Consider the following 13,300-nt stretch of genomic DNA (forward strand, 5'->3'; position numbering starts at 1 on the left):
TGACGGGAGCTTATTGTCGCATCAATTGAGTGATGCCTGACCATGAGCTCTAGATATCCCTCGAAATCCTTTTAATGACACTATAATTCTTAATAAAAAGAGAAATATCCTCGATCCTTGCCACAGCTTCAACACTTCTCATTCTTTTTATTTTTTTCTGCAATCAACCAAATTTGGTCTACCACGATGCGCTCCTTCGGAGGTATGCTTCTGTACGTGCTACTCCTGGTACTTGAAAGTATCTGTGTCACAGGCGTGGATACGAAAGACCAAGTGCCGCTGAAGCCAGCAGACGAGTGGACATCACGCAATGTTGCAATCATTGGTATACCGTTCCATCTTCCCACCGGTTAAGAGTGTACTAATTCTTTGTTAGGTGCCGGGTCTGCAGGGTCGTCCACCGCTTATTACCTGCGACGGTTTGCAGAGATTTCAGATTTATCGCTGAATATAACTGTCTTTGAAAGTAATTCTTATGTTGGGGGAAGATCAACAACTGTCAATGTCTTCGGCGACCCTTCTTACCCTATCGAACTAGGGGCTTCGATATTTGTTTCAGTAAACCACAACCTGATGAATGCAGCGAAGGAACTTGACCTCAAGGTATCCGGCGCAGGTGGCGAGCGTCCTAAAGAAAACCATAATATGCTCGGCGTATGGGATGGTGATCGCTTTGTCTACTTGCAAGGCCATTCTTTGAGCTGGTGGGACATGGCAAAGCTATTATGGCGATATGGGCTGGCCCCGATTCGCACTCAGAGTCTTATGAAGAATACTGTGGATAGGTTCTTGAGCCTGTACACACCACCTTACTTTCCATTTGCATCACTATCTTCTGTTGTGGCGGAACTTGATCTTCTCCAGGCTACTGCCGTGACTGGTGCCCAGTTTCTAGAAAATAACGGCATCTCTGGGTCTTTCCCAAACGATATTATCCAAGCAAGTACAAGAGTGAACTACGGGCAGAATCTTGGGTTGATCCACGGTTTGGAGACCATGGTCTGCATGGCAACTGATGGAGCCGTCTCAATTGAAGACGGCAACTGGCGCATATTTTCCGGGATGATTGATTCGTCTCGCGCACACCTCAGTCTGAATACTACAGTGACGTCTATCAAACGGAACAACGATGACACTCTGACTTTATCATATGCAAGCAACGGCGGTTCTGTTTCAGACCAAACGTTTGATGAAGTCGTGATTGCAGCGCCGTTTCATAGCAGCAATATTGAAGTATCCCCCTCACTTGAGCACATTCCTGACGAGGTTCCTTATGTCAAGCTATACGTGACGTTATTCGCATCTCCTCACAAAATCTCTCCGCGCCGTTTCAACCTGTCAGACCAGAGAGATGTGCCAGAGATGATATTAACCACTTTACCTCCCGACCTAGACTTGGGATCTCGAAAAGATGGAGTTGGTCCTGCAGGGTTTTGGAGCATCAGTCTGTTACGAGTGGTTGAGGCGCCGGCAGGCGGCCCACACCAGCTGCATTACGTCTACAAGGTCTTTTCGCCCGAGAGACTAACAGCAGACTTCCTAGCCTCCGTTCTTGGGGTTGAAGCGCCGAAATATTTCAAAAACGGCACAATCGGCGATATTTCAGGTAACGATATCTCTTGGTTTCATGAAAAGACCTGGTTTTCTTACCCCTATGAGTATCCGCGCCAAACGTTCGAGGACATAAGACTGGCTCGCAATGTCTGGTACACGGGCGGTATCGAGAGCTTCATATCGACCATGGAAACTAGCTCTCTTATGGGCAAAAATGTCGCTTCACTCCTGATGGACGACTGGTACGACTCTCTCCAGACCAACCGTCAACTGGACAGAAGTGGCTGAACAGCGCAGCAATGAACTGTGATTTTTAAAAGAACCTAATCTCATAGCTGGGTATTCTCTAGACTGTTGCGGGACAATATCATTTCAATTTCAATCCTTATCCATATTGCATAAAACAGTTCTCGTTCACGTAGATCATGTAAACTACGTGAGTCCAAGTGGCTTGCAAGTCTTATCAGTTGCTGAGTCATCGTGTGGCTTATCGGACCTCTGACATGTGATTGGCAGGTCTGCTGCGTAGCCTCACATGCAAGGCCGCTGATTGGCTGCAGCCATATGCTTGACCGTCATGTGCGTGCAAGGCGGAATCCGGGCTTCCTCTCACTGCTCGACACGACACCGACTGACACGCCAGCAAAACGATCCCAGATATTTCCACAGGACCCAACGCTAGTGTGTATCATGGCTGCCACACTCGTGACAACAGCGGCTGGCTGATTGTTTCTCGGGATCTTGGACGCCCCTTCTTTAGATTATTTGCCTGGGCTGCGGCTCCAAGAACATCTATCTACTCGTGAGTAGCGGTAGCGACCGTCGGGCTTCTTAGGATGTCGACGGCTGCAGATTGATTGCTAATATTTGTTTTTCTTTTCCTTCATAGTCGTTTATCGAAGCTGTTTATGTCCACGGGTCTCCTTCAGATCTTTTGGTCTGGTTGTGCCGGTATTCACTAGTTCCTAGGGCTTGCTGCTGCTGCTGCTTCCTTCGCGAGCAAAGTCGTCGGCAAATCTGTTTTTTTTTTTTTTTTTTCCTTTTTACACACACGCAAACTCCCCTATTCAGTGGATTTGCAAAGTTACGATACACATTCACCGTTCACCGCTCGCAATATGGCGCCTTCCGACGATGCTGGGAAAAAGCGAGTTACCCATCGCATTCGTTCGCTCTCCAAGTCCCTCCATCGTTTATCCACGAGCAATGTACCGGATCGTTTAAAAGATAATGGTGATGATGAGCAGGAAGATTTCACAGCCCCTCCTAAAGTCATTAGCGGCCGGGACATACCATATATGCACCAATCTGTTTTCTCCTTGATTGCCGCTGCAGGGTCTAGATCGGATTTCCACTCTCGGTTTGACGACTCTAGTGACAGCGATGGTGATGAAGCAGGCACGACGAAAAGGCCCGATGCACTATATAGGCGGCTTGTCGGTAAAAAGCCACCAAAAAGTGACAAGGAGCCTTCGATATCAGAGTCTATTCCAGAGCACCGCGAGCAAGAAAGGCGATCTTCAAACAGATTTTCCGCAGCTATTACTGCTAGCGGTCATCGAAGACAGGGATCGGGTGATAGACTTTTACGATCGATTCCTAGCCTAACTTCTCGTCGACCTAGTAGAGATCAAAAGCCTGGTGAGGCTCCCGAGCCAGTTGCAGATCCACAAGAAGCATCACATTTGGCCACGCAAGAATCTAGGATGACTACCCCTAGATCTGCTCCAGTGTTAAGTCGAATGATAGAAGCTCAGAGCCGGTTTGACTCTGCAGCGTCGTCGGGCGAGGAACATGCGCAAGGAGAAAAAGAGCCAGACAAGAAAGGAGGTGACGAGCAGAAGTCGAAAGCTCTGCTGCCTGTTCGCTTGAAAGAAATATTTAACTTCGAGACACCTGAACCGGTTATTGGAGAGTATCCTTGCTGGCTTATGCAGAATGTTGCGCTTCAAGGGTACATGTATATCACAGAAGGACATGTTTGTTTCTATGCCTATCTTCCGCTTAAGTCGAATGTGACCGTAAAGTCGGGCCAGTTGGGTAAACGTGGTCGCCAAAACCCCAGGTACAAACGCTACTGGTTCTCTTTGAAAGGCGATGTATTCTCTTACTTCGCCGACCCTTCGAAATTATACTTTCCCAGCGGTCACATCGATCTGCGTTACGGTATAAGCGCGTCCCTTTCGGATAAAGAGAAGGGCAGGGAAACGCGGAATTTTACAGTAACTACCGACCAACGAACCTATTATTTCAGGGCGGACAGTGCAGCCAGCGCCAACGAATGGGTTAAAGCTCTGCAGAAAGTGATTTTTCGCTCGCAGAACGAAGGCGGGAGGGTCAAAATATCCTTGCCATTGGAAGATATTATAGACATAGAAGAAAGTCCTATGATGGATTTGGCCCAAACATTCAAAATTAGAGTGGTGGATATATACGAGACTTATGCAATTGACGAGGCATGTCTTCTCTCTCTCCTTTTGAGTACATCAAACATCCACTGACAGGTTTCTAGCATTTTTTCTCCTTTTTCAACTTTGGTCAAGATGCCTTTGAGGTTCTCAAGGCTTTAATAAATGGCGCAGCGACAAATCGAATTGATAAGGATCCCATTGCTTCTCAGGTGCTGAAGGAAGTAACCGAAGAAAGCAACCGCCAGAGGTCAGAGTCGTCCGTTTCTAGGGATCAAAAAGCAAGGTTTGAAGCCAGCACAGGCGGAAGAAGCGACAGCTCTGAACAGCCCCATGAATTTGATGGAGCGGACTCATCGATAAGTCTACAATCGCACTCGGATACCATCGTCACTGGTAGTCAGATTTTGACGAGAAGTGATGTGTTTCATTCGCCAACAATCCAAGACGGGCTTCGTCCCAACCCTCCATTGTCTGGTAATAGTACGGGTATTCAACTGGGGAAGCAACCCTCCAGGGAAAATCACCAGGGAGTCTCAAAAGGGTCAGAGCGAAACTTCGTGACCGAACGCAGGTCATACGGGCCTTCAGCTCCTACAATACATGAGATTGTAAAAGCGAGCACGTATCCTTTACAACGGGCAGCTGGCTTTGCAGAGTACTTGAAGAGTCGGTCACGACAAATGAGTAGTTTGTTAGCGACTGAATCTATGGGGTACATCGAGAAAGTTTCGGGCATGTGGATTGGTGGAGGTAAACACTACGCCGAGGGTGAAGACTCGGCTTTGGAACAATGTCTTGACCGTGAGGACGCAGAAACCAACGTTTCCTTTGGTGATCGTTTTCGGGCACATTTTGCACTGCCACCCACCGAAAAGCTTCAGGCTACATATTATGGCTATCTCCATCGAGTTCTGCCTCTTTATGGTAAGATTTATATAGGCACCAGTAGATTCTGCTTCCGGAGTTTACTGCCTGGTTCGCGTACGAAAATGATCTTGCCCATCAAAGATATCGAGAACGTGGAGAAGGAGAAGGGGTTTCGTTTCGGTTATCAGGGTCTTGTTCTTATCATTCGCGGTCATGAAGAACTCTTTTTCGAGTTCAACACCGCCGACTCTCGTGATGACTGCGCAGTGACTCTACACCACAGACTGGAATCAGTGCGATTCCTTGCACAGTCCAGCATTCTAGTGCAGAGGGATAAAGATGAGGCCGATGCTGCGAAGGCCGAGCAGCAACTGTTGCAGGAAGCCATGCAAAATCCCCTAATAGAAGACTCGCAAGAAGTCCATCCCATATTCGATGACCCCCGAGCATCATTTGTGAACTTTAAGCCCACAGAGTCTTTGCGAATTACATGTCTAACTATTGGTTCGCGAGGTGATGTCCAGCCCTATATTGGGCTCTGCAAAGGATTGCTTGAAGAAGGCCATCGGCCGAAAATTGCAACGCATGCCGAGTTCGAACCATGGGTTCGCAAGCATGGCATTGACTTTGCTCCTGTTGAGGGCGATCCAGCAGAGCTAATGAGAATATGTGTTGAGAATGGAATGTTCACCTACTCGTTCCTGAAAGAAGCGTCTCATAAATTCCGTGGATGGATTGATGATCTTCTGTCTTCAGCATGGAATGCTTGTCAGGATAGTGATGTTCTCATTGAGTCACCGAGCGCCATGGCTGGAATTCATATCGCGGAGGCTTTGCGGATTCCATACTTTCGCGCTTTCACAATGCCTTGGTCACGTACACGAGCTTATCCACATGCGTTTGCTGTGCCCGAACACAAAATGGGCGGCGCTTACAATTACATCACATATGTAATGTTCGACAATGTTTTCTGGAGAGCCATTTCTGGTCAGGTGAATCGATGGCGCAAGATGGAACTTGGACTCCGGGGCACAAATTTCGACAAGATGCAGGCAAATAAGGTTCCGTTCCTATACAATTACTCGCCATCAGTCGTTCCACCGCCATTGGATTATCCTGATTGGATTCGAGTAACTGGATACTGGTTCTTGAATGAAGCCTCGGACTGGGTCCCTCCTCCAGAGCTCAGTAAATTTATCAATAAAGCGCGTGAAGATGGAAAAAAGATTGTGTACATTGGGTTTGGATCGATCGTCGTTTCTGATCCTGCTGCTTTGACTCGCACTGTTGTCGAATCAGTCCAGAAAGCCGATGTGCGATGCATTCTATCCAAGGGATGGTCAGATCGACTTGGAGACCCAAAGAGCATACGTACCGAGGTTCCCCTTCCCGCTGAGATTCACCAAATCCAATCGGCCCCGCATGACTGGCTATTCACTCAGATTGATGCAGCTGTGCATCATGGAGGTGCTGGCACGACTGGCGCCAGTCTTCGTGCCGGTGTTCCAACCATCGTCAAACCTTTCTTTGGTGACCAGTTCTTCTTCGGATCACGTATCGAGGATCTCGGAGTAGGAATCTGCATGAAAAAGCTCAACGTTGGCGTGTTTTCGAGAGCTCTTTGGGAAGTTACTCATAGCGAACGAATGATTCTGAAGGCTAAGCTTCTTGGCGAGCAGATCCGTAGGGTACGTAGATCTTCTACTAGGGAAAGACTTCTGCTCCATTGTTCTGACTTTTATCTGTTGACAGGAAAACGGAGTCGCCAACGCTATTCAAGCCATATATCGTGATCTAGAATACGCAACCACGCTCACCCGTCAACGAGCTGCCTTGTCCTCCACGCCATATAGTCCGACAGCAGCAACAGATGAACAACAGCAAAAACAGGCATCCCGTGAAGGGGAAGAACCCGAGGACATGGAGGGAGAAGAAGAATCCTGGACCTTTGTTGACGATTATACAGACACGGAGCTCCCCAGAAGCGAAAATAGCTTCCAGAAGAGCCCATCTGCGCCGGCAAAGTGAGCCCGATAATATTTATCTATCTACGTACCTATCTCCCGTGACGATTAATGATCATAACTAGTTATATATTTACTTATTCATAATGCCTGCCAATGTCAATGTCTATAACTTGGATTACGCAGCAGCTGATTTTTCACCGTCCTTGTTTTACTCTTTGTTCTGCATCTATACACTGATACCACAGGGGTCTCTCTCTCTCTCTCTCTCTCTCTTCTTTTATTCGGTTGAGTAATTTCCTCGTTATTAGATTCAAGATTCCATTATTCTTCACTTGACTGACGTTGTGGCATGATTTCACTATTGCATTCACTCTATAGCTAGCAGGTCATGTCTGTGCATGAGTTTGGTTACATGGTTGATATCAAAGAAATCCCTTTCCATCCGTACCTATAATAAATATAACATGTATTATATCTCGAGAGTTAGGGCAGTATTTGCATGCCTCAGGCCGCCGGCCCCTCCGATGTCGTCGGCCCAGAGCACGCGCTATGCCCGATCCAGCAAGCTCTCGCGGGGAATTTTATCGGGCAGCGGGGCAAAAAATACCAAAAAAAATCTTTTTAATCGCATCATCTGGCAGGCATGGAGACAGTTCATGAACAAAAGGGTGTAGACGACATCCAAACGACTGCCGGTGATAATTGCTAGGGAGGGAAGAGCTCTAAGCATTAGAGGCACTGCAGTATCGAAAGGCTTAAAAAGACGCGGGCAAAATCGAGTCTGTCTGGACCGGAAGAGCTGTCGGACTCCGAAAACAGCTGTAAGCTCTGCCCGTCATTGTTCGTACTGTACGTATGTAATATATTTCATACGCACCATATCTGTAGGGTAAATAGGCGGTAAGTAAAAAACAATACGCGAAATTACATAACCAGACAGGCTGTGAAGTCACCGGTGCTCGTTCCATGGGAAATTTTGGGTGCTCAGAATTTCTTAGCTCTGGGAAAAAAACCTCTGCTTTGTATTTAAGCTCTGAGGACCTCGTGATCCATTAGAAATAATTCTTCCTCTTCATCATCATCTCCTTCTTACTATTACCACTATTATTCCTAGCATCACCATAACGCACAACGCCATGGCTACCTACGCTTTGTCCGAGTCTCACAAGGATGTATGAATGGATTATCTCGATCAATGGATGTGGTTTGGTGACTGACCTTGTCTGTGAATGAACGTATAGTTGATGCAAGTGCATCTTGCGGAGTTTGATCCTGAGATTGCTGAGATCATTGTAAGTCGATCGATCAATAGAAACGCCATGCTTCGTGGCTTGGGTTGCAGATGACTCATTTCCTTGGTTTGAATAGAAAAAAGAAATCCAACGTCAACGCGAGTCCATCCTTCTCATCGCCTCTGAGAATGTCACATCTCGTGCTGTCTTCGACGCTCTGGGCACCCCAATGTCCAACAAATACTCCGAGGGCTACCCCGGTGCCCGTTATTACGGTGGCAACCAGCACATCGACGCCATTGAGTTGACCTGCCAGGCTCGTGCCTTGAAGGTCTTCAACCTGGATTCCGAGAAATGGGGTGTCAATGTCCAGACTCTCTCTGGCAGCCCTGCCAACCTGCAGGTTTACCAGGCTCTCATGAAGCCTCATGAGCGCCTGATGGGTCTGGACCTCCCCCATGGAGGTCACTTGAGTCACGGATACCAGACTCCCCAGCGAAAGTATGTTTAGGCGCAAGGCAAAAGATATATTATTGGGAATCTTCAGTTGGGCTAACCGTGCATACGCAGGATTTCTGCTGTCTCGACCTATTTCGAGACTTTCCCTTACCGTGTCAACGCCGAGACTGGCATCATTGACTACGACACCTTGGAGGCCAACGCCCAACTGTACCGCCCCAAGATCCTCGTCGCCGGTACCTCGGCTTACTGCCGTCTCATTGACTACGCTCGCATGCGCAAGATTGCCGACTCCGTGGGCGCCTACTTGGTTGTCGACATGGCTCACATCTCCGGCTTGATCGCTGCTGGTGTCATCCCCTCTCCCTTCGAGTACGCTGACGTCGTCACCACCACCACCCATAAGTCCCTCCGTGGACCTCGTGGTGCCATGATCTTCTTCCGCAAGGGCGTCCGCAGCACCGACCCCAAGACCGGAAAGGAGATCCTGTACGATCTTGAGGGGCCCATCAACTTTTCCGTCTTCCCCGGCCACCAGGGCGGTCCCCACAACCACACCATCACCGCTTTGGCCGTCGCTCTCAAGCAGGCTGCTACCCCCGAGTTCCGCGAATACCAGGAGCAAGTCATCAAGAACGCCAAGGCTGCTGAAATCGCCTTCAAGGAATACGGATACAAGCTCGTCGCCGACGGCACCGACAGCCACATGGTGTTGATCGATCTGCGACCACAGGGCGTCGATGGAGCCCGTATCGAGGCTGTCTTGGAGCAGATCAACATCGCCTGCAACAAGAACGCCGTGCCCGGCGACAAATCCGCGCTCAGCCCCGGCGGTATCCGTGTCGGTGCCCCTGCTATGACCACCCGTGGTCTCGGCGAGGCAGACTTCAAGCGCGTCGTTGGCTACATTGACCAGGCCGTTAAGCTGGCCAAGAGCACACAGGCTTCGCTACCAAAAGAGGCTAACAAGCTCAAGGACTTCAAGGCCAAGGTTGCCTCTGATTCCATCCCTGAGATTCTTAGCCTGCGTCAGGAGATTGCTGCATGGGCCAGCACTTTCCCTCTGCCAGTCTAAAAATCTCCCCCAAACACAAAATAAAACGAATTGAATAGAAAAAAAAAATGGTTATGTTTCGGTGCTATTATTGATTTCATAAAGCGTGTTATTATTTATTTCTTTTTGAACCGTGACGAAAAGCTCAACCTGATGATTATGTCCTTATTATTTTTATGCTTGTATCTAATGTCGGGAAGTGGTAAACTTGGTAATGTTCTTTTTTTGCCCCAATACCTTTGGATATCATTGATTGATTCCACTCTTCTGTTTTCTTTCTTTCTTTCTTTCTTTCTTTTTTTTCATCTACCTATAGGTGCCTATATGACCTCTTCAACAGTGTGATGATAACCTTGAACAAGTTTGAGTACATCTTCTCTCTTCCATGTTCTGTGAAAAAGAATAATTGTCTATGCCGTTTTGGCATTCATGAAATACACATGAGCGTTTCTTATCCGGAGTAGGTAGTGGCAAGAGGCTATGGGTTGTATCTTCGAGAGCTGGCCAACTCTCTCTTATCCCATGTCATGAAATCTTCGTTTCAAGACGGATCTATAAGGCCATTTAGAGCTCTTGCGGGTGATTCCGAGCCATTGCATAGCATAGGCTGTTCGTTGATCAGCCGTCGTTGGTTGTAGTATTTGCCCCTTAGCAGTAGCAGTGGAAGTAATAAATAGCTGGCGAACCGATCAAACACTCTGATCCATTTTGTCATCCTCTTTAACCGCCGCCCTACGGCCGAAATCCGTAATGACAGCTTTCAAACACGCAATGCGCTCCTGTAACTCGTCCATCTCTTCCGCTTGCTCGTCAATTGTCCGATCGACGTCCGGCAAGTTTTCAATTACCGCTCGCGCTTTTTGAATACGGATCTTGATGGCGCTTGCTGCCGTGGAGAGGTCTTTGGCTTCGAGTGGAGGGAGAGCGTTCGGGTTTGCATTGCTGACGGCGAATGAAGAGTCGCCCGTTGATGCCGACGGGAGCGCTGGCGGTGCTGCTATTGTTTGTGTAGATGGAGCAGTTGAAGAGGACGTGCTTGATTTCAGTTGCGAGGGCGGCTGCTGCTGTGATTGCTTTTGCTGTGACTGAGAGCCGGCATCCACTGCGCTCGAGGGCTGATTGGCCGTTGCAGTAGAAGCAGACGCTTGCAAACGCAGTAGCAGCGCATGCAATGGAGGTATGAAATCAAAGGCCTGTGGAGACGGAAACGCGACTGCTGCTGATTGCGGAGATGTCTGATTCGCTGCGTCGGGTGTGGACGAGACTTTGCGCTGCTGCGATACGGCAGAAACCGGGGATTTGGAGGTCATGATGTTAACCGATGGCAACCGTTCTTGTAGGCGGGGAACCAAGGAAACATGGAAGCTTCGCCGTAGCCAAGGGGATAGTTGGCTGTTCAATGCAGGCTGTTGAGTTGTTGAAGTCAAGGAAAAAGAAGCTGGAAGGAGCTCCGTGAGAGAAAAAGGAAAGTGACGTCGAGCCCGCCGATCCGTACCGCTTCCCAAACGGGCTTCGGTCTGGATGCCCCTCGTGCGCCCCTCTCCTGCTCGTCTTCATTGCCAGGGTTTTTCTCGCTCTTTAACAATCCTTCTGCATTGAAGAGAGTAAACAGCAGACTTGCTTTCTAGAACTACCATCCACCATGGCCAAGGTCGACCAGAAAGTGGTTTTGAGTATGCTCTCTTTGTTCCCTTTTTTTTTTTTCCCTACTCCCTCTCTCTGCAAGCCAGGAGCTAACATGTGTTGTGTGTCTACGATAAGTCGTCATTGACGGTTGGGGTGTTGCTGGCCCTAACTCCCCTCCAGAGGGAGATGCAATCGCTGCAGCAGAGACCCCTGTGATGTCGGCCTTTGCTGAATCCCAGTCGAAGTCGGCACAAGGATACACAGAGCTCGATGCCTCGTCCCTGGCTGTTGGTCTCCCAGAAGGCCTCATGGGCAACAGCGAGGTTGGCCATCTTAACATTGGTGCTGGCCGTGTTGTCTGGCAAGACAGTGTGCGCATCGACCAAACTCTGAAGAACGGCAAATTGAACCAGGTCGATTCTATTGCGAAATCCTTCCAACGCGCCAAAGACGGCAATGGACGTCTTCATCTTCTGGGCCTGGTTTCTGATGGCGGTGTCCACTCGCAGAACAAGCATTTGTACGGTCTGCTCAAGGTCGCCAAGGAAATCGGTGTGCCCAAGGTCATCATTCACTTCTTCGGCGATGGCCGGGACACCGATCCCAAGAGCACTGCGAAATACCTGCAAGAGCTATTGGACCAGACCAAGGAAATTGGTGTTGGTGAGCTAGGTACTATTGTTGGCCGTTATTACGCTATGGACCGGGACAAGCGCTGGGAGCGTGTGGAGGTTGCCATGAAGGGTGTTGTCACGGGTGAAGGAGAAGACAGCAGTGATCCTGTCAAGACAGTTGAAGAGCGCTATGCCAAGGGTGAGACGGATGAGTTTTTGAAGCCCATCATCATTGGCGGCAAGGAAAACCGCGTTCAAGGTAGGTCATCTCTCGTATCAATGTTCAATTGAGTAAACGCGCCCAAAGCTAACTTTTAGTGATTCAGACGGTGACACACTCTTCTTCTTCAACTACCGATCTGATCGTGTCCGCGAAATCACTCAGTTGCTAGGAGACTATGACCGTTCTCCACGTCCAGATTTCCCCTACCCCAAGGACATCCACATCACCACCATGACCCAATACAAGACGGACTACACATTCCCAATCGCTTTCCCCCCACAACACATGGGCAACGTCCTGGCCGAATGGCTTGGAAAGCAGGGAGTGAAGCAAAGCCACATCGCCGAGACCGAGAAGTATGCTCACGTCACATTCTTCTTCAACGGAGGTATCGAGAAGCAGTTCCCCGGTGAAGAACGTGACATGATCCCATCGCCCAGGGTCGCCACCTATGATCTCCAGCCCAAGATGAGCGCTTGGTCTGTTGGAGAGAAGGTTGCAGAGCGTATCAGTGAGGGCAAATTCGAGTTTGTTATGAACAACTTCGCCCCCCCTGACATGGTAGGACACACCGGTGTCTACGAGGCTGCTATCCAAGGCGTAGCCGAGACCGACAGGGCTATCGGTCACATTTACGAGGCTTGCAAAAAGCACGGATATATTCTCTTCATCACCGCCGACCACGGGTGAGTTGCCCCTCCCCCCAAGAGGAAAGGGCCTGTTAGAGTAAAGAAATATGCTGACTAACTATTGTGCAGAAATGCTGAAGAGATGCTTAATGAGCAAGGCAAGCCTAAGACTTCTCACACAACAAACAAGGTTCCTTTCATCATGGCCAATGCCCCTGAAGGCTGGAGCTTGAAGAAAGAGAATGGTGTGCTTGGAGACGTTGCGCCAACCCTTCTGGCAGCCATGGGCATTGAGCAACCCGAAGAAATGAGCTGCCAGAGTCTCTTGATTAAGTCATAGAGTATATAATCATATAATTTGGGATGGTCGAAAAAGACAATTCCAAGATGAAAGCCAGGTTTTTCTTTCAGTTTCCTAGTTCTGCTTTTTGGAGTGATGTGATTGATGGTGAATGAGCATTCTGATATGCGACGATATTGAACTTTTTTTTTTTCTTAAAGGACATCGTCTCTTTTTTCTTTTCGTTCATGTCTTGCGTATAGCATGATCTAGATACTACAAATAGACATGACAGCATTTACAAATATTGCTTCTTCTATAACTCTGCAGGATAACCTGTTAATAATATTATATTAAGCAATTTTTTGTTCACATTCAGTATTC

At 48.5% G+C, this 13,300-nt stretch overlaps 5 protein-coding genes across 5 annotated transcripts; 4 read left to right on the top strand and 1 right to left on the bottom strand.

Moving 5' to 3' along the window:
- Positions 1–186: 186 nt before the first annotated feature.
- UA08_04295 (hypothetical protein) lies at positions 187–1,842 on the top strand (the record flags this gene model as incomplete). Its single annotated transcript, XM_020266602.1, has 2 exons — positions 187–325; positions 377–1,842. The coding sequence occupies 2 exons, from the start codon at positions 187–189 to the stop codon at positions 1,840–1,842; spliced, it is 1,605 nt and encodes a 534-aa protein (XP_020120909.1).
- Positions 1,843–2,672: 830 nt separating this feature from the next.
- On the top strand, positions 2,673–6,860 carry UA08_04296 (Sterol 3-beta-glucosyltransferase; the record flags this gene model as incomplete). The annotated part of the gene is made up of 3 exons (XM_020266603.1): positions 2,673–3,857; positions 4,067–6,520; positions 6,585–6,860. The coding sequence occupies 3 exons, from the start codon at positions 2,673–2,675 to the stop codon at positions 6,858–6,860; spliced, it is 3,915 nt and encodes a 1,304-aa protein (XP_020120908.1).
- A 1,075-nt stretch (positions 6,861–7,935) lies between these two features.
- Positions 7,936–9,565, top strand: UA08_04297 (Serine hydroxymethyltransferase, cytosolic; the record flags this gene model as incomplete). Its single annotated transcript, XM_020266604.1, has 4 exons — positions 7,936–7,971; positions 8,041–8,091; positions 8,168–8,532; positions 8,602–9,565. 4 exons carry the CDS (start codon positions 7,936–7,938, stop codon positions 9,563–9,565), a joined length of 1,416 nt encoding a protein of 471 aa, XP_020120907.1.
- Positions 9,566–10,233: 668 nt separating this feature from the next.
- On the bottom strand, positions 10,234–10,854 carry UA08_04298 (hypothetical protein; the record flags this gene model as incomplete). The annotated part of the gene is made up of 1 exon (XM_020266605.1): positions 10,234–10,854. One exon carries the CDS (start codon positions 10,852–10,854, stop codon positions 10,234–10,236), a length of 621 nt encoding a protein of 206 aa, XP_020120906.1.
- Positions 10,855–11,186: 332 nt separating this feature from the next.
- On the top strand, positions 11,187–12,976 carry UA08_04299 (hypothetical protein; the record flags this gene model as incomplete). Its single annotated transcript, XM_020266606.1, has 4 exons — positions 11,187–11,289; positions 11,372–12,043; positions 12,111–12,693; positions 12,766–12,976. The coding sequence occupies 4 exons, from the start codon at positions 11,187–11,189 to the stop codon at positions 12,974–12,976; spliced, it is 1,569 nt and encodes a 522-aa protein (XP_020120911.1).
- Positions 12,977–13,300: the final 324 nt, after the last annotated feature.

This window comes from Talaromyces atroroseus (assembly GCF_001907595.1).
Source record: "Talaromyces atroroseus strain IBT 11181 chromosome Unknown scaffold_4, whole genome shotgun sequence".
NCBI classification, from domain to species: domain Eukaryota; kingdom Fungi; phylum Ascomycota; class Eurotiomycetes; order Eurotiales; family Trichocomaceae; genus Talaromyces; species Talaromyces atroroseus.